The sequence below is a fragment of the Nomascus leucogenys genome, chromosome 22a (genome assembly GCF_006542625.1).
Source record: "Nomascus leucogenys isolate Asia chromosome 22a, Asia_NLE_v1, whole genome shotgun sequence".
Taxonomy (NCBI): Eukaryota; Metazoa; Chordata; class Mammalia; order Primates; family Hylobatidae; genus Nomascus; species Nomascus leucogenys.
Window position 1 is genome coordinate 42,523,067 of NC_044402.1, and position 27,571 is coordinate 42,550,637.

At 36.6% G+C, this 27,571-nt stretch overlaps 1 protein-coding gene and 2 pseudogenes across 1 annotated transcript; 2 read left to right on the forward strand and 1 right to left on the reverse strand.

The window, feature by feature from the left end:
* The first annotated feature begins 1,984 nt into the window (after positions 1 to 1,984).
* Positions 1,985 to 2,848, forward strand: LOC115832276 (annotated as a pseudogene).
* A 14,206-nt stretch (positions 2,849 to 17,054) lies between these two features.
* Positions 17,055 to 18,002, reverse strand: LOC101176877 (olfactory receptor 4K3-like). Its single transcript, XM_004091950.2, has one exon. The coding sequence runs from the start codon at positions 18,000 to 18,002 to the stop codon at positions 17,055 to 17,057; it is 948 nt and encodes a 315-aa protein (XP_004091998.2).
* A 6,778-nt stretch (positions 18,003 to 24,780) lies between these two features.
* LOC100603059 lies at positions 24,781 to 25,723 on the forward strand (annotated as a pseudogene).
* The last annotated feature ends 1,848 nt before the right edge of the window (positions 25,724 to 27,571 follow it).

A 27,571-nucleotide genomic window follows, 5' to 3' on the forward strand; every position in this document is an offset into this window, starting at 1 on the left:
AGCTTCATTTAATGAGTTTGGAAATGTGGTTTTTCCTCAGTAATTTGGAAGAGTATATAAAGAACTGGTATTTTTAAAAAATGCTGGCATTTATTAACAAAGCCATCTCTTCCTGAGCTGCTTTGTTGAGAGGTTTTTAATCAGTTTTTTTATTGCTGATTCAATCTTCTTATTCATTATTGATCTGTTTAAATTTTCTATTTCTTCATGATTCAGTCATAGTAGGGTGTACATTTCCAGAAATTTATCATTTCTTCTTGGTCTTCCAATTTATTGTCAAATAATTGCTTATAGTAATCCCTTATGATCATTTGCATTTTTATGGCATGAGTTGTAGTGTTTCTTCTTTCATTTCTGATTTTATTTATTTGAGTCTTCTCTGTTTTTTCTTGGTTAGTCTAGCTAAGATTTGCCAATATTATTTTATATTTCATCGATTTTTTCTATTGTTTTCCTATTCTGAATTTTATATATTTCTGTTCTAATCTCTATTACTTAATTCCTCTGGTAAATTTGGGCTTAATTTGTTCCTTTTTTCTTCCTTGAAGTTTAAAGTAAGGTGTTTGTTTTTGGACATTTTTCTTATATTTAGAGTAGATGTTTATTGCTATACTACCTCAATACCACTTTAGCTGCATCCTTAACTTTTGTTATTTTGTGTTTTTGGTCTTTTTTTATATGTAGATACATTCTAATTTCCCTCGATATCTTTTTGACATAATGGTTGTTCAAGAGTGTATTGATTTCCACATATTTGTGAATTTTCTAGTTTTGCTTGTTATTGATTTTAGTTTTATATCATTATAGATAGAAAAGATACTTTTCCTACTTATATAATTTCTATATTCTTAAATTTACTTGTGCTTATTATGTGGCCTAACAGATGACCTATCCTGAAAAATGTTATATGCTCACTTGAGAAGAATGTGTATTCTGCTGTTGCTGGATAGTTCTGTACATGTCTATGAGGTCCTTTTGTTTTATAGGATGTTTAAAATTGCTACTTCCCTACTGATTTTCTGCTAGAGATTCATTCCCATTATTGGCATAATTGACATAATGATGTGTCTCACTGTTATTTTATTGCTGTCTATTTCTCCCTTCAAATCTGTCAATGTTTGCCTTATATACAGTTAGGTACTCTGATCTTGGGTGCCTATACATTTATAGTTGTTTTAACATCCTGATAATTGACCTTTTTATCATTATATAATGACCTTTTTTATTTCGTGTGACAGTTTTTAACCTAAAGTCTATTTTACCTGGTATAAATTTAGCCACTCCTGCTGTCTTTTGGTTACGATTTGCATGGAATATTTTTTTCCCTCATTTCACTTTCAGCCTTTGGGAGTCCTTGAATCTATAGTCTCTTGTTGACAGCCTATAGTTTGATTTTATTTTTTAATGCATTTGGACATTCTTTGTCTTTTGACTGGGGAATTTACTCCATTTACAGTCAGCTGGATGTAGGTTCCACATCCACAGAGTCAACCAACCATGCATAAAAAATCACACACCCCCATAAAAATAACAATGATAACAATTGAATAATAAAAGTAATGCAAACCAGATGGTGTAACAAGTATTTATATACTGTTTACATTCTATTAGATATGATACATAATCTAGAGATGGTTTAAAGTATAGGGGATGGTGTGCATGGGTTATATGCAAATACTATATCACTTAATATAAGGGACTTGAGCATCCATAAATTTTGATATCTACAGGGGATCTTGAAACCCATCTTTCAGGGATACTGTGGGACAACTGTATTTACAAAGTTGTATTAATAAGTAAGGAGTTGCTATGGCACTTCATTTTATTTTTTCTTTCTGTGTTATAATTCTTTTGTCTTTCCTTTTTCTCTTGCTGTTTTCTTTTGTGTTCATTGATATTTTTGTGTATTCCCTTTTCTTTTGTATATTTTCTGTAGTATTTTATTTTTTTGGTTACCATGGGGCTTATGTAAAACATCATATATATGAAGGCAAAGTTTATTTTAAGCTGGCTCAAAACGCAGGCCACCGAGGAGCAGCAGGAGGTGGCCCTGTGTGCGCAGGGGCCCGAGCAGGCCTCCGGGGCCGGGGCCGGGGCGCTAGCCTCCGTCCGCTGCCCCCGGGGACCCCCTCCGGAGACGCCGAGCCGGGACCCGAGGGCCGCGCGGCCGCCTACGTCTTCGAGCGGCCCCCGCGGGGCCGGAACCCCGGCCCGAGCACCCTCCAGCCGGTTCTGGGCGGCCGCGGCCACGTGGAACCCAGCGAGCGGGCCGCCGTGGCGATGCCCAGCCTTGCGGGACCTGCTTTTGGGGCAGAGGCCGCAGGCAGTGGCTACCCCGGCCCCCTAGACCTGCGCAGGCAGCTGCAGCCCGTGCCCGACCCACTGTTCACCGACTTTGGGCGCCCTCTGAGCATCAACCCGGACCGTGCACTGGGTCCTGAGTACCCTGGCGGCTCCAGCATGCACCCCTACTGCCTGTTCCCGCTGGGCTACCTGGACGCCCCTCCTGGCGTCCCCCTGCAGCAGGGCTTCCGGCATGTGTCCCGCAGCCAGTACCAAGGCGGAGGCTTGGCGTCAGAACCAGGGGGAGACTTCCAGCCAAGCTACTACCTGCCGCCGCCGCCGCCACTGCCGCCCCTTCCACCGCTTCCACCGCAGCCCCAGTTCCTCCCGCCAGGCTACCTCTCTGCACTCCACTTCCTCCCCCCCGCCACCGCCACCACCACCTCCGTCATCTTTCTCACTGACCGTCCTGTTTGATACTGACAAGGAGAACACTGATGACCAAGATGCAGAGGTACCATTGGGTGAGCCCAGCCAGCCATCGTCTCAGGAGCAGTCCGACTAGGCCCCAGGCCCGCCCTCCTGGCCAGCAGAGTGGGGCACTGGGGGGCAACAGCAACAGTTTTCTTGTCTTCATTCAGTGATGTGTAGGGAGGAAGGAGGTTGATAGCATAGGGAGGAAGAAGGTTGATAGCATAGATGGCAACTGATTCCCAGTTTAAGATAGGAGGAAGGAGGGCGATTTCTAAGTTTCAGTCCTGCACTGTGCAGTTGAAGAAGAGTGTGGAGGAAGCTATTACCAGGAGAGGGCCAGGGCTCTGAGGAGTGGGTGCTGGGAGAAGCTCCCATTTAGGAATGAATTTAACTGTCCTTGGGTTACACTACCATTTACTGGAACAAGCTCCAGAGGCAGTATTTGATTTCCTCAGGCCCCACTCCAGGACAGGAGGCACCATGTATTTCAGCCTTCTGCTGCCTTTGTCTGGTCCTCCAGGGTGCTGGGGGCACCACAGACATCAGTTCATCCAGGTGGCTAGAGCCAGCAGCCAGGACCAGGGTCGTTGACAGCAGGTTCTGCAGCGTCCTGCCTTGCCGCTCTGTCCCCCACATCTTCCTGGCCACAGCCCCTTGCCCCTCCTCTAAGGGGTTTTACTAGCAAGCATCCTGGCTGCTGGGGCCACTTCATTCCCCCTCCATAAAGTTTCAGCCGTTATGGGCACTGGTTTTAAAAAATTTATTAGTTTGACTATTTGATGTTTTTATAGTGATTGCAAACTTTAAAAAGTAGGCTGTTCATAAGCAATGATGCAGTCCCTAGGGAATAGAATGGTGCTTCTGATAGCCTGTGACATGAACAGTTTCTTCTGTGAGGACAGTTGGCATTGAAATAAAATGAGCAATAAAAAAAAAAAAAGTTTATTTTAAGCTAATAACAACTCAACTTTAATCATATAAAAAATTCTACACTTTTACTTCTCCCACTTTATTGATGTCACAATTACATTTTTTATATGTGTATATCTACTATTATACTTCTGTAGTTATAATAATTTCTACTTTGTTTTCTTTTGACTTTCATATTAGAAAAAGGTGCACCACCATTATAATGTAGCACAATTTTGTATTTGTTTAAATAATTACCTTTTCCAGTAAGTTTTATATTTTAATATGCTCAGTTTTGCTATTTAGTATCTTTTTGTTTGAGTTGAAGAGCTCACCTGTCATTTATTTTATGACAAATCTAGTGGTGATGAAGTTGTCTCTCTCAGCTTTTGTTTGGGAAAGTCTTTATTCTTCATTTTTGAAGAAAAATTTTTTCCAGAAATTGCATTCTTGGTTGAGAATTTTTCTCTTTCAGCATTGTCTTGCTTCTTCAAAATTCACTCTTTTTGACTTTGGACATTTAATTATAATATGTCTTTCTGTGGACTTCCCTTGAATTTGTTTTATTTGAGTTCCATTTGGCCTCGTGTCTGTATGTCCTTTTCCTTCTACAGATTTGGCAAGCTTTTAGCCAGTACTGTACTTTCCTTCTTATTTTTCTCTCCTCCATCTGGAACTTTTGTGATCAGTATATTATTTCACTTTATGATGTCCCTTAAGTCCATAGATTCATTTGCTCTTTTTTATTCTTTTTTCTTTTGCTTCTTTGTCTATATAACTTGAAATGACTGGTGTCTGGATTAGCTGATTCCTTCTTCTGTTTGATCAAGTCTGCTTTTGAACACCACCTAGTGATTTTTTTTATTTCAGTCATAGAATTCTTAGCTCCAGAATTTCTAATTGTTTCTTTTTGTAAAATTTCTATATCTTTACTTCAATATTTTTATCTTGCTCATCTATAATTGTTGTGATTTCATTTAATTGTGTCTCAGTGTTCTCTTGTGGCATGCTGAGTTATCATGGAGCCCTGGAGCTCTCCTTTCCTCATGTGTGCTGCTTCTTTCATGTGATAACTAAAATAAACTTTAACAAATCTCAAATTTGAGTACGTTCCCAATCACCTGCTAAAAGTAACCTCCCAACCTCCACTTATTCCTCAGATGTGGTAGTTTGAAAGTTGTTCTCCTTGTAGAAACATTTCACCTCCCTAGTTAGCTTTATTCCTAGGTATTTAATTCTTTTTGTGACAATTGTGAATGGAATTTCGTTCCTGATTTGGCTCTCAGCTTGACTGTTGTTCATGTATAGGAATACTAGTGCTTTCTGAACATTGATTTTGTATCCCAAGACTTTGCTAAAGTTGTTTATCAGCTTAAGAATCTTTCGCGCTGAGACTATGGGGTTTTCCAGATACAGGATCATGTCATCTGCAAATAGGGATAGTTTGACTTCCTCTCTTCCTATCTTGCCTAATTGCCCTGGCCAGAACTTCCAATACTGTGTTGAATAGGAGTGGTAAGAGAGGGCATCCTTGTCTTGTGCCAGTTTTCAAGTGGAATGCTTCCAGCTTTTGCCCACTCAGTATAATGTTGGCTGTGGGTTTGTCATATATGGCTCTTAATATTTCGAGATATGTTCCTTCAAAGGCTAGTCTGTTGAGTGTTTTTATCATGAAGGAATGCTGACTTTTATTGAAAGCCTTTTCTGCGTCTATTGAGATAATCATGTGGTTTTTGTTTTTAGTTCTGTTTATGGATCATTACTATTTTAAAATTGGTTTAGCTATTAGATTGTCACTAGATCTTATTCAGTATGTTCAGAAAGCACTTGTATTACTATATCACAATTGAAAAAATATTTGAATACTATAGTTTAGTATAATTAATTTTCTTCGTGTTCTTATATTCTTAAGTGTAATTTATTTTTAATTGACAATTCTACATATTTATGTGGTACATAGTGATGTTATACATACAACATGTAGAGATCAGATCAGGGTAGTTAGCATACCTAACATGTATGATTTTTTGTTGGGTATATTTGATATCTTTTCTTCTAGCTATTTGAAAATATAAAAAAATTATTTTTGGTTATAGTCATCCTACAGTTCTATAAAACATAAGAGCTTATGTCTCTAATCTAGCTGTGATTTTGTGTCCTTTAACAAATATCTCTTTCTCCTTTTTTCTCTCCTTTTTCCAGCCTCTAGTAATCTCTATTCTGCTTTTTACTTCTGTAAGATAAACTTTTTTTTTCTTTTTTTTTTTTTTGAGATGGAATTTCGCCCTGTTGCCTAGGCAGGAGTGCAATAGCACGATCTCTGCTCACTGCAACCTCTGCCTTTGGGGTTCAAGCGATTCTCCTGCCTCAGCCTCCCAGAATAGCTGGGAATACAGGCGCCTGCAACCATGCCTGGATAATTTTTGTATTTTTAGTAAGAGACAGGGTTTCGCCATGTCGGCCAGGCTGGTCTCAAACTCCTGACAGGCGATCCGCCCGCCTCAGCCTCCCAAAGTGCTGGGATTTACAGGCGTGAGCCACCGCTCCTGGCCAAGAATAACTTTTTAAAATTTCCGCATAAGAATGAGAACGTGTGATGAACAGCTATTTGTTCCTGCTTTATTTCACTTAACATAATGTACCCCAGTCCCATACATGTTGTTGGAAATAACATGATTTCGTTATTTTTATAGCTGAGTAATATTCCATTGTATATATGTACTGCATTAAAAAAAATCTCTTCATCTGCTGTCAGACACGGGTTGATTCCATGTCTTGGTAATTGTTGAGTAGTGCTGCAATAAATATGAGGCTACCAATGTCTCTTTGATATATTGATTTTCTTTCCTTTGGATAAATGCCCAGTAGTGGGAGGGATGGATCATATGATAGTTCTGTTCATAGTTTCTGTTTTGTTTTGTTTTGTTTTGTTTTTAAAAGGAAACTCTGTATCATTCTTCATAGTGGCTGTGCTAGTTTATATTCCCACCAATAGCATATAAGAGTTCTCTTTTCTGGCTCACACCTGTAATCCCAGCACTTTGGGAGGCCGAGACGGGAGGATTACGAGGTCGAGGTTGAGACCATCCTCGCTAACACAGTGAAACCCCGTCTCTACTACAAATACAAAAAATTAGCCGGGCGTGGTGGCGGGCACCTGTAGTCCCAGCTACTCGGGAGGCTGAGGCAGGAGAATAGTGTGAACCTGGGAGGCGGAGCTTGCAGTGAGCCGAGATCACAACACTGTACTCCAGCCTGGGCGACAAAGCGAGACTCTGTCTCAAAAAAAAACAAAAGAATTCTCTTTTCTCCACATCCTCACCAGAATTAATTATTTTGTCTTTTTGATACTGGCCATCCTAACTGGAGTGAGACAACCTATCATTGTGGTTTTGATTTGCACTTTCCTGATGATAAGTGATGCTGAGCATTTTTTCCATGTATTTATTGGCCATTTGTAATTACCTGTATATTTTACCTTATGTGTGCAAGATACTATTCTGAGAAGGGTTCAGACTTCACCAAACTTCCAAAAGGATATCTGATGCATTTGTATATGCGCGCACACACACACACAGCTAGGAACCCCTGGAGTGGGGATGGAGAGCACCATAATTGAAACTGGATTGCCTGATTTGAATCTAGCTTTTCACCATTTACCAGGTTTGTGGCTTGGGGAATTAGCTTCTCTGTTCTAATTTTCTCATCATCTTCTAAGCAGAGTTTGTAAGTTAGCACGCTGCAAGCCACAACTGTCCTCTATTCCCAACATGTTTTGTGTTCCCTCAATTTATAAAGAAATCAAGTTAATTACCAAAATTAGGTAGTGGAAAATTTCACAAACAAATACAGATTTATTTATTTTCATGAAAAATGAAACAAGTAAATACAAGCCTGCCAATATTTGGCCAGAATTCCAAGTTGCAGCTGAGCTTTTAGATCGAATTACAACCAGAGACCTCATCTGTCTGTTTTGTTTTGCACCAGGCCACTCCATTCATATATATTACACCAGCAATTCTGCCTATATGAATAGAGCAGCCTGGTGCAAAACAGAACACGCCCTTTCTACTACCATACCTACAACTTTTCTTTGCATCTCTAAGTCTCACTTTACTGTAATCCACCCTTGTTCCTAGCCTTTCATGCCTTACTCTCAACAAACATAGCATTTGTTGAATCACCAGGAATATAATGTTCTTACAAATTAATCCTATATGAGACATTAGGTCAAGCAGGGTTATAGAATCTGTTATACTTCTATCCCCTTCTTGTTTTATACCTCTCTCCCCTTGTGTCCTGATTCGTTTTCTGTTTGTCCTCTAGCACAAATCTGTTTTCAGTCATTGGCATTTCATCATACATTGAAGAGCTATGCTAGCTCTTCCAAGGATACGTCTAATTACAAGAGGATGGGATTTTTCTCTACGTGAAGTATCTCTGAATTAGTAGGGAGGAGATGACTGTCATAAGTTGGATTTTCTGCCTTTTAGCCTCCTCTCCATAAAGATAATCCAGGAAATGTTTTTTTGGCCCTTTTTACATATCAGAATCTGTGAGATGTACTGAGGAAAGAGAAATGATAATACAACTTTCCTATCCTTGAAGAGATTATATTCTAACAAGAGGAAAGATAATTGCCATGGTATAAATTTGCATGTAGTGATATGGGAACCTAGGAAAAGACAAGTCTAAATGTCCCTGGCAAAGTCAGAGTAAGCTTGGAGATCAGAGGTAGTGCTGAATTTGAGATCTGGATGACAGGTTGGAGTAAAATAAGCCGGAAGGGAAGAGCATGGACAAAGGCAGAGGAGCATAAAATGCCCAATGAATTCAGGAGCTACATTTGGTTTACTATTTCTGGAGCACAAGATATTAAGTTAGTAGTAGTGGAAGGAGAATCTGTGCTGATAGGAGGTGGTCAGAGCCATGGATGCTACTATAACAAAGACATTAGGCCTATTGTAGAGGTAATGGGGAAGCATTGAGTAAGTGGGGGCAGACTACCAGCAGCTGCTTAACTTTTATCTAGTTTCTGCTGTGAGAACTTTTTACAGACTTCCTGGGTGATTTGCTGAGGAAGTTTTATCTTATTTTTCTCTGTAGTGGATACAAGGGTCCCAAACATACAGTCTGCACTTGAAGACTATATTGGAGCTACAGAAGAAAAGTTATCCTTGTTCTTCTTGTCTCTTTCCACCCCTCCTGTATAACTTTGAATTTGCTTGTTTGACCAACATACTGAGACTTGGCTTATGTGGACTTATTTGGACTATTAGCCTAGTAATTTCCAGACCGAAGTCTCTCTTTTCCCTCTTATTGCCTTCTTTCCTCATCACCTTATGTCTTGAAGCAACTTCTCAGAGACTCTCTACCTCCCATACTCTGAAATGACCTTATTGGCGTATAGAAATCTGTTCCTCTGCATTGCAATTCTTGCATTTTCACTGCTGTGGCAGTTGGTGGAAGCCTAGACATTAAGATGACAGAACACCTGGAGGGGAGCAGGAAGGATTGCCGAAGAGATCTAGATATCTCTCATGAGGGAGGCACTGCTCAGCACTTGTTTTCCCGGGTGTTAAGTATTCTGACTTGACACTAGTTTTGACAATTCTCATCCACTATTGATTAATATCATATATTTATTTATTCTCAAATATTTATTACTAAAAGTTTATAATGTGATGGGCATTATTTTATGGATTACAGAAAAAATAGCAGTGAGGCTGGGAAATAGAAAGCAACAAATTAGTACAATGTAGGATTCTGCCTATCTCCTCAGCCCTATTTTGCATTTTTCTCCCCCTCGAACACTAACTTCCCTTGTCTTCTAGTGTGCCAGGCTCCATGCTGTTGGGGCCTTTTCCAAACGCTATTATATCTATGTAATGATATCCATTTGCTCAACCTGCCCATGTCCTGTACATGTACCCTCAGGACTAAACCTTGATGGAATTTCTCCAAGGAGACTTCCAATGACCACAGCAACCGGGGAAGGTTCCGCCATTATATGTTCCTTCGCTATTCTATACATGTTCCTAATAGTGCACAGCATAATTATAATTAGAAATGATTATGCTATTCTTTATTGAATACCTTTATATCCCCCGTCTAGACTGGAATTCCTTGAGGGTAGAGCGAAATACATCATATTCACGCTCTATTGCCAACAAGTAACAGAATGCCTGGCATACACAGATACTCGTGCACTTGTTGAAATATTAAATGAGCTGCAATGATAGAAGTATCTGCAGGTTAGTTTTGGAATATACAGGAGGGATTGGCCAATTATGACAGGTATAAAGGAAGGTTAATTGATGTAACAGAATGTGGTGTTAGTCTAGTAGAATCTTAAAATAGGATCTTAGGACAGCAAGGTTGAGGGGAGAACATTCTAGGCAAAAGGAAGAGCATATGCAAAATGTGGAGGGTAAAACAACATGATGTGTTCTGAGAAGTGGAACTCATCCATCAGTTTAGAAGAAAAAGATGCTGCTTAGGAGACTGGTAAGATATGAAGCTAAAGATTTAGGCATTTAGATAGACATTAAACTACTTATAAAGGCAATTTTCTATTTACAAATGTGCATACCTTTTGAAATAAAATCTTATTACTGAGGATTTATTCTATGAATACGTCTGGATACGTAAGAAATGGTATATGTTCACTATTACTTATTGTGGCACTATAATAAAGTAAATAGGAGAGAACTTCATTATCTATCAGTAAGATACAAATTAAATTATCCATAGAGTGAAATAATATGAAATGATAAAAATAATTAGAACTCTCTGTACTGATATTAAAAGCTTCCATACTATTAAGTAAACAAAAAAATAAGTTCAGATATGTAAAACGAATACTCATTTTAAATGATAAGAGGCAAAAAGTATTCATCTATATTTGAATCTGCTTGTACTTGGTTAAAGAAGCCACAGATATGGTAATAAAAATTAAATAAAATTAATAAAGTAGATTCAGATGCGTGTGTGTTTGTGCATGTGTATGCATACATGCAAGGGAAACTGGAGAGACGAGCAGGGATGGAAAGCACACTTTCAATTTTATATATTTTGATATTATTCTGATTTTTTCTTTTTTATTATATTACCTTATTTTTATTTTAGTATTATATCATGCATCAGTTTTATCTTCTTATCAAGGTTGATATACACCCTTTCATTATAGAATTTCTTATCAATATCTTTTTTATTTAAACAGTTACATTTTTAATTATGAACATGACAATTTCAGCAAAAATAATGTACCAACTTTGTGCCAATGGTAGTGATGGATGCAAAGGAAGGCAAAATCTAGTGCTCTGGAGAATCATCCAATTTAGTCAGGAAGACATGCAGCACATAGCTAGGTGTAAGTGTAAGTATTTTACCATAGATCTACAACATTCATGACATAATCTCAGCCACACAGGGCAATGGGAACACCTTAAGTATTGTCAGGTAAAATAATAAGAAAATGTAAGTGATATTTTAGAAGTCAGTTATGCTCACTACCTGGGTGATGAGATCGTTTATACCTCGAACTTCAGCATCAGACAATATACTCATGAAACAAACCTGTACATGTACCCTCTGAATATAATGTAAAAGTTGAATTTTTTTGTACATATTATGGGGTACATGTGATGTTTTCATACAGGCATACAATGTGTAATGATCAAATGTGGGTAACTGAGGCATCCATAACCTCAAGCATTTATCATTTCTTTGTGTTAGGAGCATTCCAGTTCAACTCTTTTAGTAATTTTTAAATATACAGTAAACTATTGTTAATTATAGTCACCCTACTGTGCTACCGAATACTAGACCTTATTCCTTCTGTCTAACTGTGTTTTTGTACCCATTAGCCATATCCTCTCTATCTCTCCCTCCCCACTACCCTTCCCAGCCACCAGTAGCCATCATTCTATTCTCTCCATGAGTTCAATTTTTTTAGCTCCCAAATATGAGTGAGAACATGTGATATTTATGTAAGTCAGCTTAATAGCTTTTGAACAGCTTGACTAAAGAAACATACGTTATGTTTTTTTTCTTTTTTTTTCCTAATGTTGGTGAGGATGTGGATAAAAGGGAACCCTCGTATGCTCTTGGTGGGAATGTAAACTGGTACAGCCACTATGGAGAACATTACGGAGGCTCCTTAAAAAACTAAAAGTACTACTACTATATAATCCAGCAATCTCATTCCTGGGTGTATATCTAAAAGAAAGGAAATCAGTATATTGAAGAGAATCTGCTTTCTCATGTTTATTTCAGCACTATTCACAATAACCAAATATGGAATCAACCAAAGTGTCTATCAATGGACGAATGGATAAACTGTGGTACACATACACAGTGAAATATTTTTCAGCTATACAAATGATGAAATCCTGTTATTTGCAAAAGCATGGGTGGAACTGGAGGACATCATGTTAACTGAAGTAAATCAGGCATGAAAAGACGACTATCACATGTTCTCACTCATATTTCTCACTCATATCTCAGCTAAAAAAAAATTGAACTCATGGAGAGAGAAAGTAGAATGATGGCTACTGGAACTAGGAAGGGTAGTGGGGAGGGAGATATAAAGAGGATATGATTAAGGGGTACAAAAATACAGTCAGACAGAAGGAGTAAGGTCTAGTATTCGGTAGCGCAATAGGGTGACTATAGTTAAGTGTATTTAAAAATAACTGAAAGAGTTGAACTGGAATGCTCCTAACACAAAGAAATGATAAACGATTGAGATTAGAGATGCCTCAGTGACCCAGATTTGATCATTACACATTGTATGCCGGTATCAAAACATCACATGTACCCTATAAATATATACAACTATTATGTATTCATAGTATTAAAAACATACTGGAAATATAAAATGGAAGCAAGGAAGGAGGGAAGGAAGGAAGAAAGGAAAGCAAGTCCAGATTAAATCTTGGCTCCGTAATTTATTAGTAGTACAATGTTAGTTAAGTCACTTAAACTTTTCTCAATTTTTCCATGTCCAAATTAATAATAATAATAACAGTAATAATAACATATACCTCATACAATGTTAAGAATTCAATTAATATTTAACATACAAACTTAATTACAACATATTCATATATAATTAAGCATCTCTGGCAGAGTGTGATGCATATTGAATATGATATGTTACATGTTAGTGCAGTTTAATTTCTATCCTGAAGAGGATTGCTGTCTTGCCTCAGAGGCTTCTCAGGGCATTTCCTCTCAAAGCTCAGTGTCATTAACAGACACATGGTGATTAACCAGGTTCACCAGAACCACTTGAGGGATATAAAATCAGGGGCTCATTTCCTACAGACTCCAAACTCACAGAACTGTGATTTCCTACTCAATTAACACACTTTTCATGGCCATGATACAGAATGTGTAACACATCTCTTGATATGTTTGCTTTTCTCTGTGTTAGAAAACTAGGGGTCACTAGCATTAACATAAAAGCAAACACTAGAAAATGTCTCTGCATCCCTCCTTTTCTGTAGAACCTTGGTAGGTAAAGGCCTGGTAACTGGGTTTCTGAGGACCACAGATACCAGTTGTGGTTCCATCTATTTTTATGGTCTTTCATATATTAATAGAAATCCCATCAGCTTCTCTTTCCCTTACTTCCTCACCACTCTTTTCCTATTTGGGATCCTCTCAGTCACCCTCCCAGAAATCAGCTTTTAGGAAGTTTTATGTGTGAACTACCACTGGACAAAATGAATTGGAAGGCAGGAATCCTACACACCAGAATATTAGAGCTTGAAAGGACCTCAGAGAAGATTTAATCACATCACTGACTGGCAGAAGGTCCCATAGCTAATGACAGAATTTGACAGGAACATTTGATAATCTCTGAAATTCTTTTCACTTCAACATTTCTATGATTACGGTCTTTTATATTCAAAGAGTAATGGAATAGTAATAAGGAAAATATAAAAATGACATTTATTTAGAAAAAGATAATTACTGTACTTCAAAAGTGTAACAAGTCACCACTTTAACTGTTCACTGAATCAAATACTATAGCAGAGACTAAAAACAAAGCAAAACAAAACAAATTTGCCAACAATTAAACAACAATAAAAAAACAATAAAAACAAGAAAGGGAAAAGTCCGCTCTCAAAATGCTTGTCAACTATGAGAAGAAATAATACAGTCTTAAGAATTGTTTAGGTAACAATATATTTCAATGCATAAAAATGTAAGACATATTAGCTCTGAACAAAATAAAGACAGAGAGGTCAATAAAAGAATTGAAGAAGATTCCCTGAAGAGATGGGGCTTAGATTAAACCTTGAAGGGTGATGTTATAAAACTACACTGTATTTTACTGCTAAAACCATTGAAAATTTTGAAACAAATATTGTAAAATTATTTTAAAAATAGATTTTCTGGAAGAAGAGTGGGACAAAATTATAACTGACCAGAAAAAAATGGCATATCAAACGCATTCTTTCTTTGTCAAGTTTCCTATAGTGAAGTTTCACAAATCCCTGACCACATCTCATATGGAAGAGCACTTTGCTGACTACCATCTCACCTTCTAAGATGAGCAGGGGAAAGTAGTTGTTTAAGTAGCGGCAATGTATTTGCTGTGGGGAGAGAAGTATGACTAAAGGAACTTTTATGCCAGGAATGAAGTTTGGTGCTGAGGTCTCAGTGTTTGAAGCTCATCCAGTTTGAGACAAATCTCAATTTTCTTTGCGCATGTATACATTGAATTTTTTGCACAATGGGAAGTGTTTTTACATCTCTCTACATTTACTCCAGGTTTCATTTATTAGACCATAATTAGAAATCAACTTCTAAAACCATGTAAGCTCAATGGAGGTAAATGGAGAACAGAAAAATCTAGTCAATTAAAAAAATAAAAAGTGAAGAAATAAATGACTGTACAGAACCACACTTCAGATAGCTTTGATTAGGCCAACAACTCTTGGAGTTTTAGACATAACATCTTGAAATTAGACTCAATAGTCCCTTGAAGTGTTTGCTAGGTATGCCTTTAACAATGAACCTTGGGCACTCAGTGTTAGGCTTCTCTGTGACTGTGATAATCAAAGATTAAAGAGCATGCTCAGATAAGTGATTGTCAATAGACAATATGAGGCAGGGAAAGAGAGGACTCCATCAATGGATGGATTCGAATGGGAACTGGAATACTCTTCTACTCAAATTTTCTTAGGTTTGTGATTATATCACCTATCTGTATTTTTTCTTTAGGGTTAATTTCCTAGGTTGCTTTCCTAAGGCTTTGAACTGATGGCTTTATTTTATAGCATATGCAAACTTTAATATAATGGAAACCATGACATTTATTTGGTTATAATTCTGGTAATGTATATATGAAGATGATGAACAGGCACACAAAATTCATAGCCTGATAAAGAAACAACTATACTATATTCTCAACCTCAATCAGCCAACCATCGACTACTGACTAAAACAAAATATGAACAACCCAACTTAAGAGATTTGGTCTTATTACAAGGACTGAGAAGGACAGGTTTATACTGTTCCGAGAGCCATATAAATAAAGAACATTATTACTACATTTTGTTTAACCTTTTTTGATTATTAGATCTCTCCAGTAACCATTAAAAACATTCATAAATTGAATTGGCTGTACTTCATCACAAGAAACACATTTAAGATTACATCTTTTTAACTATGCCAACTTCCTTAACTTTTATAGCCATTTTAAACAAGTGAGGCAATTTACAGTTGGTACAGGCTCGATATAAACCTATAGAAACTACTGAGTCAGTATACTAAGCTGTATATTCATTTCTTTATCATTGATAAATTATCCACCTATATTGCCATATGTATATATATGTATCCATCCATCCATCAATTTATTAATCTATCTGCCATATACTCACCTATTGGCTATTTTATCTATTTGACTCCTTAAAATCTATCCATCAGTCATCTAAATATCCATCTGTATTTATTTATACTCAGGCTAAGGAAATATTACTCAGAATATTATGTAAATTTTGACAATTCTAGGGAATTAGCTAATTATTAGTGATTACAATAGTTCAGTTTTATACATTAAACATTTCTTTTACATGTAGCTCTCAGAATGACAATGACCAAAATGCTCTTGGGGATAATCTGGCCCTAGTTCAATAGAGAGGGAAAGGAAGAGAGAGAGAGAGAGAGCATCTTTTATGCAATCTAGATTCTTTCACTGAATACCTTACTTGGGAAAGTAATATCACTCCCTGGTTCTCAATTTCATCATCTGTAAAATAAATAGATTTGACTCGATGATTTGTATTTTCTGAAACCTCCACTTACTAGATATATATGTTGAGGAACCTCTGTTTAATGAACTCCTCACATCAGATATTGTGTTTAACCATAGGGAGAATGGCTCAGATCCTTTAAACCCCACTGTTTAGAATGTGGCTTTGGATTAAAACATGGTACAGTAAACATCATGACATCAAAACAATTTGTTACTGCTTAGGAAATAAATATCTATATTTGTGAGTGAATGATGTAGATTTTGTCTCTACTTAGCATGACTTTGAAAAACCTAGTGTATCATTGGGTCTTACTTTTATCTTTTGTAGAACAGGGCTGTGGATGAGATTTCTTGTATAGTACTCTGGGTTCCTTTTAATCTGATAGATGATAGATAGATAGATGATAGATAGATAGATAGATAGATAGATAGATAGATAGATAGGATAGACATAGATATAGATAGACATAGATATAGATAGGACTATAAGAATTGGCATGGAGTTTCCTACACTGTTTTAAAACTATGAAGTCCACTCTAGGGAACGTAGGGACTAAAGATAAGTAAGATACATTCCTATTCTTACCCACAATGGGTTACAAACATATTAAATGGAAAATATTTTTACTTACCAAAAACCCTCTATTGCCTTCTGAATTTTGAGCTACAAAAAACCCACATTCATTAGCATCTTGTCAGCAATAAACATTCTATTGCTACTTTAGCATATAGGGTACTATACTAGGTGCTGGTGCTTTTATACTTGTCTTTTTTCTTAGAGACTATTGCTAGAGATAGGGAGGAAATCTACTCTTTCTTAAAACATGTGAAAGTCTCAAAGGAAATTATATTCAAATAGATCTAAAAAAATAAATATTTGATATTGTTGGTCCTTTCACATAAAACATTAAGTATACATTTTATAATGCTCTACAGTAAATGTCATGTTGTGTAAGAAACAATTAATATGACCAGAACTTCATGACAGCTGAGGCTGATTACAGAAACAGTTCTACCACGAACTAATTGATTTCTTGCAATAGCATCAATATGTTGACCAATTGAATGAGGGGGATAAATGCTGAAGAAGTATTTTATTTTCCTATGAGGAAAATTAAGAAGTATGATCAGTCTTCCTAGATTTCAAGATATGGCTGCTTAGTTTCCTCATTGAATACTTGACATCTTTATTCCTAAGGGTATAGATCACTGGATTCAAGAGGGGAGTGAATATGGTATAAAATACTGAGAGTACTTTGTCTATTGGGAAATTTGTGAAAGGCCACACATAGATGAAAATGCATGGGCCAAAGAAAAGGGTCACAACAGTAAAGTGGGCACTGCACGTGGAGAGGGCTTTGGAGGATCCAGCAGAGGAATGCTGCCGAACGGTGACCAGGATGATAGTGTAGGAGATCACCAAGACGATGAAGCACACCAGGGCAATCATGCCACTGGTTGAGATCATGAACACCCCCAGAATATATGTGTCGACACAAGCGAGTTTAATCACCAAAGGGAGGTCACAAAAGAAACTGTCTACTTCATTGGGTCCACGGAAGGGCAGATTCACTGTAAATGCTAACTGACTCAGAGCATGGAAGATGCCGACAATCCAGGAAAGTATCACAAGCCCAACACACATTCTCCGGCTCATGATTGTTAGGTAACGTAGAGGCTTACAGATAGCCACATACCTATCAAAGGACATGGAGATCAGCAGTACAATCTCAGCACCCCCTAAGAGATGCAGGAAGAATATCTGGGTCATGCAGCCTTCAAAAGTGATGGCTTTGTGTTCACTAAGGAAGTCTGTAATCATTTTGGGGGTGGCAAATGAGGCCAGGGACATGTCAATGAAGGAGAGATTGCCCAGCAGAAAGTACATGAGGGAATGAAGGTGTGGCTCTGATGCGATGGTGACCACAATAAGAAGGTTCCCCAGCACAGTGGCTGCATAAACTATGGAGAAAAGCAGGAAGTAGAAAATCTGGAGTTCGAAAGAACTGGACAGACCCCATAGTATGAATTTGGTTACCACAGAGTGATTGCTCCAGGCCATTTGCTCTGATTTCTGGAAGGAGTCTAGCATTTCTATTTGGGAGGAGAACTACGAAAAAAATACAGCAATCAAACTCAAAGTGGGATTTTTGCATGGACTAATTTAGTGGCAGCCCACCATCAGATAGTTCCCTATTGTCTCTTTTCCGGACTCACAGTGGCCAAATATTTTTCCCAATGGCCTTTCTAGGTATTTCAAATGATTCAATTAAATATCTTTTTTTATGACTTAGCAATTTATTTTACAAGTAAAATACAAATATTCATAAAATAAATAAAAATTAACAGTTTCAAATATTTACTCCTTAGTTTGTGAAATACTTTTTAAATTTCACAGCTTGCTGACAGCAGGCTTTTGTAAGAAAAGGGAGTGAAAACCTTTTTCAAACATCATGAAGGGTGAAAGACGGGTGAGGAATATTTGAGGATCAAAGCTTATTATTAGTGGGAACACAATAGTGGGAAAGGTGTGGGCACTGGTCTCTTGCAGTGGCTCAGAAAAAGGAATCAAACAGGGGAGGAAAATGACTATAGAGATACATCATCTGTTTCAATTTTCTAGTGGAGATTGTCTAGAATAAAAGTGAAATGGCTGGGCGCGGTGGCTCATACCTGTAATCCCAGCACTTTGGGAGGCCGAGGCATGCAGATTACGAGGTCAGTAGTTCGAGATAAGCCTGACCAACATGGTGAAACCCCGTCTCTACTAAAAATACAAAAATTAGCCGGGCATGGTGGCATGCACCTGTAATCCCAGCTACTCAGGAGGCTGAGGCAGGAGAATCGCTTGAACCCGGGAGGCAGAGGTTGCAGTGAGCCGATATCATGCCACTGCACTCCAGCCTGGCGACAGACTGAGACTCCGCCTCAAAAAAAAAAAAAAAAAGGGAAATCACCTCTAATTATTTGTTCTTTATTTTAGTTATACAGATATTATGAATGACGCTTGATGTATGTCACCAATGCCATACATTTTTCAGAGGCTAATGAATATGTTCTGGTTAAAGGCTGAAGTACTCATACATTTCTAAGTATATTTTAAATAGAAAGACTGTTAAATACCATGCTGCCAGAAGCCAGGCATTTTTTAAATGCTAGAAATTATTGATTTCACAGAAGCTGTTTGAAACAAACAACACTCTTCCTGTTTCCAGAGTTTACATGGAGCAACTCTTGAGACAAGTTTACATCAGACAGAAGATAGTAATGAATTTAGAAGTTATGTAATATAACATACCTCAAAAGTTGTTAACTTGGCTGATTAAGGAAATCTCTGTCTCACTGAGATCTGAAATTTGCAAAGTGCACTGAAAGCCAATTGAAATGATGTGTACTCAAAATTCATGACAAAACCTTTTCATCTTTCTACTAATCCAAGCATTTGTTTTTCTTTTCTTCTCAAACCTCTGTTGTAACTATATATTCTAAACAAATTGTTCTAAGACCAAGCCCAATTTACTCATTCAACTACCTACTGTTCTTTGGCTTTCTATTAAAAATTGTGTGGCCTTTGAAAAACAAATAAACAAAAAACCTTCACATTGTTCTTCTAGCTTTACCCATCCCAGAAACTTTTAATTTCTTTTGCACTCGCCTACCTGATATTTAAATAGAAGTCTCTAGCACAGCTCTCATTTAAATTGGTGTACCAGGAATAACAGTGACCTGAAAATCAGAAAATGGGAATTGAAATCTTGTCCTAGGAATGTGGGATCGAGTAATTTACTGAGTCAACCGATGCTTCCAAGTCTTCATATGTAAAATAGGGGCGTTGATCTAGATAATTTTCAGATCCTTTCCACACATGTAATAAAACACTCAACCAACTCCTGAAAGCAAGGACAACTGCTTCACAGTGAAGTTAGGTGAATCGCTTGCCTAATTTCTGGGGAAAGGAGACTCACAGTCCTTGAGACCTTTGTACTTATGACAGCTGTATTGATATGAAATAATTTTGTGAATTACATGGCAAGAAAAAGACCAGCTGCTGCTTGGGGAATAAAGAGATGTTCAAGTTGCAGTGGGAGTTATTAAAACTTTCAAGTTGGTTTGGCCATATTTAAAGGTGAATTACAGAATGCATGATTGCTCGTAAATGTTTCGTGTACAGGGCATGGATGTGATTGGCTGGGAAAATATAAAGAATGATGCGTATCTTGGACCACAGCAAAGACAAGACAAATAGTATCTATTATTTGACTTGTGAGACTACAAGTGTTATCTCTCAGTTCCTCCATTAATACATGAGTATAAGGCCTGTGTATCCCCATTTGGAAAAAAACTGATACAGAAAATAATAAAATGAACATTCAAGAATTTACATTTTGTACTATTCACTTGAGTCATTATGGAGTAATGGAAAAAAAGTGAAAAGTGAAAAAATTCTGGTTTATAAATTCTAACTGTAAAGAACGTGAAGTAATCATCAAAATTTTAATATCTCCTAAAAATCAGAATAACAATCAATAAAATTTAAATGCCACCCATACTTAAATATTTCTCTATTAACAAGAAAGTTTTGAATATTTATATTTCACAGAGCTTGTATTCATAAGGTGAAAAGAAATAACTTGATGAAACTGCATTATATGCCTCTAGTATAATATAAAGAACATTGAATCTCAGATTTGGAGGCCTGAGTTTACATCACAGTACAAGACTTTATTATATTATACTGAGTACATCACCACATTATCATAAATCTCAATTTCCTCATTTGCACTGAGAGATTAAAACAAAGCATTGATATATCAATACATAAAAAACTATTAAATTAGAGAATAAAAAGACCAAGAACCCTGCATAAAATGGGAAAAAAGTGCAAATAGCTGTTATCTATATAAAAGATGCTCAAACTCTTTTTATACGAACATATGTTGAAATTCAATGAGATACCACTTATCAACTATCATATAGTAAATGTTTCTATCAGGCAGCAAAATTCTAGCAGCTTGAACACCTGCTCTAGATGATACTACAGTGAGGTAATGCCAGAAGGAATATAAAATAATATATTTATAATATTGTATATTCCAGAAGGAATATAAAATAATATAAAAATAATGAAATCCCATGGAGGAACATTAAATATATTAAATATACACATATATATTTAAATAGGTATATGTGTATATATGTGTGTGTATGTATTATATATAAATATATAATACTAATATATTTATATATGAATATACATATATAAATATATATGTATATATTATAAATATATAATATTCATATATATTTATATGAACATACATACACACACATATATATTTATATGAAAAAATATATATATGTATTCATTTACCTCTAAGGAGAGGGAGATGATAGGGGACAATAGGAATGACATGTTGGAATGTCAGGGATAAAATCAAAACATCTCTGATTTTATCTACATTGTTAGTTTTGACTTAGGTTAAGAAATAGAGTTCAACTTAGAAAGCAGAGCTACCACGCACTGTGGGATAAGGCATTTACCATAGGAATTAGACCTTAAACAATTGTGGAAGGACTTAGGAAAGCAAAGACGTGAAACAGAGAGCTGCAGAATCAGAGGCAGCAATAGCCAGTCAGTCGAGAAACCAAGCCCATCTAGCCAATGAAGTAGAGGTCATGAAAGGAGCAAATTTTGCTCGTAGAAAAATTTTTGTTCAGTTGCTACTTCTGAGGATCTGCAGGCAGGCAGCCTGAGGCTTCTGTTGATCCTCCAATTCAGAAGTAGGGAAAAAGGTGGACACAGAGTGAAGTGGCTGAGAGCAAAACAAGCTAGAAGCTGTTGGCGCCTCTGCATCTGTATAGCCGCAAAGATCAGAGAGTAGTGGCTGGTGCTTTAGGCTGCTTTTCAAATTCCAAACAAATTTATTTTCAGACAACTCCAATACAGAAAGACGTGGAGAAAAGAATTCTGGGAACTGTAGTTCTCAGCTTAACCACTTTGACAATAGAAAGATGTAACGTGCCACTCTCCGGTCTATAGGAAAGACTCATGCACTTGCATTATTTACCTGGGAGCTCCGCTGGTACTGGAACTTTCAGAAAGGCTTTCCTAACATATCTTGTGCCTCACCTGGAGTGTATAAAATGGCTAGGGTCTGGCTGGTACTCCATATTTACATATAATATCTCATCATTCTGTATTTCTCCCGTGTGTGTGTGTGTGTGTGTGTGCGCGTGTGTCTGTCTCTCAATGTTTCTTTGTATTCTATTTATCCTAAGACCCTGATGAGTTAAAAAAATAAAATATATAAACAGTGCTGGAGTCACACATTCACTTTTAAAACTTCTGCTCATGTGTGGCATATGATACTTCTAGTCACATTACATTGAACAAAGTAAGTCATGTATCCAAGGCTCTGGTAGATAAAATGAGGGTTATACTCCTTCCACAGCATGTAAAGGTTCCTGAAGGGATGAGCCATATACAAAAAGGTAATCAGTTTTGATTTTCTAAAATTCAGTCGGCTGGGCGTGGTGGCTCACTGTTCATCCCAGCACTTTGCGAGGTGGAGGTGGGCTGATCACTTGAGGTCAGGAGTTCGAAACCAGCCTGGCCAGCACGGTGAAACCCTGCCTCTACTGAAAATATAATTAGCAGGGCATGGTGGCACATGCCTGTAATCTCAGCTACTCTGGAGGCTGAGACAGGAGAATTGCTTGAACCAGGTGGCGGAGGTTTCAGTGAGCCAAGATTGCACCATTGCACTCCAGGCTGGGTGACAAGAGTGAAACTGTCTGAAAAAGAAAAAATCAGTCTACTACATAGACTGCACAGGAGAATAATCATATTATTAGTATTCAATAAATAAAAATATTCATAATGACAGTTACTTGGATGTCTCATTTAATTAATTACAATCACACTCACATTTCTGGTAACTTAGTCAAAATTATCTCCTTATATCCATTTCATTTAATGATCTGTATTAAATTTCTCCCTTCTCCAAACTATCTAAATAAATGCTTACATAAGACTGCTTTCAAATAATCATAATTCTGCCCCTGATATTCAAATGACCCGTTATCTTTTATATCAAGTTAAATTTTTAGAAAAGCATTCTTGTTCTTCTAAACTGCTAACTAAATATCCCATTTCATGGCAATTAAGTTGCATTGTTTTCCCTCCACGTGCATTTTTTTTTTTCTGCCAATCAACATTTTAGTTTTCATTCTAAGTCGAGTTCATGACACGTCTCCTGCAAGAACACTTGCTGGATAGATTCTGCACATTACCAGTTTTCTTTTTTTTAACGAAAGTCTAGTTCATCCATGGTCTCTGAGAATTGACTGAACACGAGGTTTATTTGGTAGTATTTTTCACCAATTGTTTTATTTATTAGGTGTTTAATATTTCCAAATAACTCTAAATTACTTGAAGCAGAGGTGAATGTTTGGAGTTTGTTCTCCGTTGCTTCTAATATAGCATTAGAGAACCAAGAGTGCTTATTAAAATTAGTTGATTTGATATTTCCTGCGGCTTTTTGAAATTAGGACTTTCCCAACTTCTAGTCCCTGAGTCTCTCAGGTCCAGGTGAAAACAATCTTTGTAAATTCCCATAAGATTCTTGAAATGTCTTTCCTTTGTGAACTCAATAATGCCATCTTTGTTGTTTAATAAATCCCATTGCAAGATGATTTCTTGTTCAATTCCCATGTCCCTACAACATCCATTTTATCCACAGCTGGTACACAACTAAGGATTCAACTAGGTCATTTATTTATATTTTAAATTGCCTTCTATGCTCTGTCAGAAGCCTGCTTAACATTGAATAATCTGAAGCCCTGGTTCTGCTATAGATCTGGTAAGTAAAAGTGTTTCACAAGTGAGTTCTACTGAAATATTTTAAATATTTGCCCTTCCCACTCCCATTTCCTAATCCCTATTCCATGCAGCTTAGGTCAATACAACAGTTTACATATGTTGGCATTTACAGAAGAAGAATTCAAACAGGTGAAATGAAAGAGATTGATCTTTGAGCACTTTACCATGAAAATGTTGTTATATATCCTTTACGATATAAAATTTTAAATCATAGAATTATGAATATTTGTAAGGAACACATTCACATTTTAATTAAAAAGAAAGGACCAGAAGAAGTTGAATGCCTTTCCTTTGTCTATATGACTGTATTGTAATAAATTGGTCTTCTTTCTCTGGATGAATATCAGCAAAACTAACTTTCTATGTATTTCTTTTGAGTTTCAAACAGGAAACTTTATCTGGGAATACTTTAACAGTTCATCTCTGGAAATGTACAAGAGCTCTACAACTGTCCATCGAAACTTCACTATAATGTGCTTAAGAGCCCTTATATGTGATATAATTTTTATATGTTTTCGTCAGTAAGGATATCTTTATGGACAAATTCCAAATGACTAAACATGTATGTGTATGTGTGTTTCACACATTGTCAGCATAAAGTAAGTTCTTACTGTTATGGTTAGACTTACACAGATGAATAGATGGACAAATAGGTAGGTAGGTCTGTTCAGAATGATATTATCTTGGTTGGATTGCCATTTAGTATCAGAAAAGAAAGTGTTCTTTTCAATACCTATGATTTAAGGAACATTTTGCTATAAGCTCTAATATTTCATAATTTCCATTCAAAACAATATACCAAATGAGAAGGATGGAAAGAATAATCAAGATAAGTTTTATAGAGAAGATAAAATTTCTGAAAGTAGACAATTGGAAATGAATCTTTTGCTTCCATTGAATCTGACTTTCTTTTTTTTTTTTTTTTCATGATACAGGCTTCTGCCTATGAATCAAGACAATGGATGTGGCCAATAAGTCTACCATGTCTGAATTTGTTTTGCTGGGGCTCTCTAATTCCTGGGAACTACAGATGTTTTTCTTTATGGTGTTTTCATTGCTTTACGTGGCAACAATGGTGGGTAACAGCCTCATAGTCATCACAGTTATAGTGGACCCTCACCTACACTCCCCTATGTATTTCCTGCTTGCCAATCTTTCAATCATTGATATGTCTCTTGCTTCTTTTGCCACCTCAAAGATGATTACAGATTACCTAACAGGTCACAAAACCATCTCTTTTGATGGCTGCCTTACCCAGATATTCTTTCTCCACCTTTTCACTGCAACTGAGATCATCTTACTCATGGCCATGTCCTTTGATAGGTATATTGCGATATGCAAGCCCCTGCGCTATGCTTCAGTCATTAGTCCCCAGGTGTGTGTTGCTCTCTTGGTGGCTTCCTGGATTGTGGGAATCATGCATTCAATGAGTCAGGTCATATTTGCCCTCACGTTACCATTTTGTGGTCCCAATGAGGTAGACAGCTTTTTCTGTGACCTTCCTGTGGTGTTCCAGTTGGCTTGTATGGATGCTTATGTTCCGAGCCTCTTTATGATCTCAACAAGTGGCATAATTGCGTTGTCCTGCTTTATTGTTTTATTGAATTCATATGTTATTGGCCTGGTTACTGTGAAGCATCATTCTTCCAGAGATCATCTAAGGCCCTTTCTACTTGTACAGCTCATTTCATTGTTGTCTTCTTGTTCTTTAGGCCATGGATCTTCATCTACATGTGGCCACTAAGCAGCTTTCTCACAGACAAGATTCTGTCTGTGTTTTATACCATCTTTACTCCCATTCTGAACCCAGTAATCTATACTTTGAGGAATCAAGAAGTAAAGATAGCCATGAGGAAACTGAAAACAGGTTTCTAAATTTTAATAAGGCAATGCCTTCATAGTTTTTGTGACACAGAACATTAGTCACAATGCTGTGTTAGGCTCTTCTTTCTAGAGGGTTCTTATCAAATTGTAATTGCCAAGAATTTGTGAGGGCTCAAGTTGAGTGCATTTTGAAACTATTCTCATGAATGTGAATGTGTTCAAAATACATCTGAAATTTCAGAAAAGCAAGTTAATGAAAACAATTTATTCTAGAAACAAAGACTATAAAAATGTCAGGAGTGACAGTTCCAGTTAGGACATTCAATATCAATAATCAATTTGTTGGAAAAGAGGAGCAAGGAATGAGGAGAAGAAATATAGATCAAAGCAGAACTAGGAGATTATGACAATTATACAGAGTTAGCAACTGAGTCACTTAGTGAGATGCTTCTAAAGTATGACAAGCTAGCGAGATTCCTATAATCCTTAGGAACTCCATACTGCTATAGGATCTTAGCCTCTGACAGAGAAGCAATGATTTTCCACATACTTCCCCAAGCCACTCCTACTTAACATTTAAACCAATTTGTGATCTATTCAAGAAAACTCTAGATATATTTTATTTCGAATGTTAATGACGTCCATAAAATTGCTGTAAGTGTAGCAATCTTTACCAACCACTTTTAGTTCATCATCAAAGCAATACAGTCATGATATTTCTTTCTGATAATGCAGAATGAGTAGAGAGGCAGGAGAATTCTGCAAATCAGAAAATATGAAATGAGTTGCAGATCAGTACACTTTGTTTTGTACAGACACGATGGTTGCTTAATTCCTAAGAGGTTAAAACTGGAATTAAGAGACACAGCTTCTAACAGTAGAATTTATGGGGAGTCCATGCTTTCATTTTAAAGTGTTATATTGCTTTCCATTTTGGTTATTTTTTTTCTTGAAATATTTGGCTGTAAAAATAATGAATCTGCATTTAGTAATACATTCTCAATGTAATAAGTATGTTTTTGTACACAAATAGGTTTTGTTACTGTTATAAATAAATCTGGTAGGGTCAATATCAGCTTTAATGTATACAAAGTATTACTACCACCTGCTGGTACTTACTGGGATTGCAAGTATTGAAAGAGGAAAAATCATTCTGTATACCCTACTTTGCAAATCATCTTTAAATGATGGCAAACATTCATGAGTTAACTGTTATTTAGAATTTTCTAAATGATATTGATAAAATATAGTGTCTTATATATGATCCAACATGTATCCACAAAGGGAAAGATATGTTGCAACCACAGTATTTGATAATATCAAGTTGTTATTTTCTGGTATGATTGAGTAAATGGAGAAAACAAATGAAATGCATTAATTATCATTTATGAAAGATAATTAAAACAGAAAATTCTTAGATGTTCATATTAAGCCAAGTTATAAAAGGAATGTATTTTTTCTTCATCGGTTTTTGTTTTATTTCTTCATTAATGTACTAAGCAAATAAGGAACAAGCTTACAGCTTGAAAGTCTGTGATATTGTGTTTAAAGCCTGAGCAGTTTTAAAATTATTAGATAATAACGTCTACAGTATTAACATAAAATAAAACATGCTTATGTAAGCACAAGATTAGCATAATTCTATTTTAAATAGGGATACAAATAGGCCAATTTAGGTTTTGAATGTGAACTTTCTCTTGGTTGCAGTTACATGTACAAATATGTTCAGACTCAAGGACTTCGTTTATGTAGAATGTTTTAGGTGGTGTTTAAAAATGCTAGAAATAATTATTTTACTTGACATATTTATTTGTCCAGGGAATATTTTCAAAACTGTGCTGCTTTTTGCAATATAAAACTGTGGAATCTTCTGGAAGAGACGCTATTGATTTTCTGTGCTTTTGTGGAGAATTCTAAAACTCAAG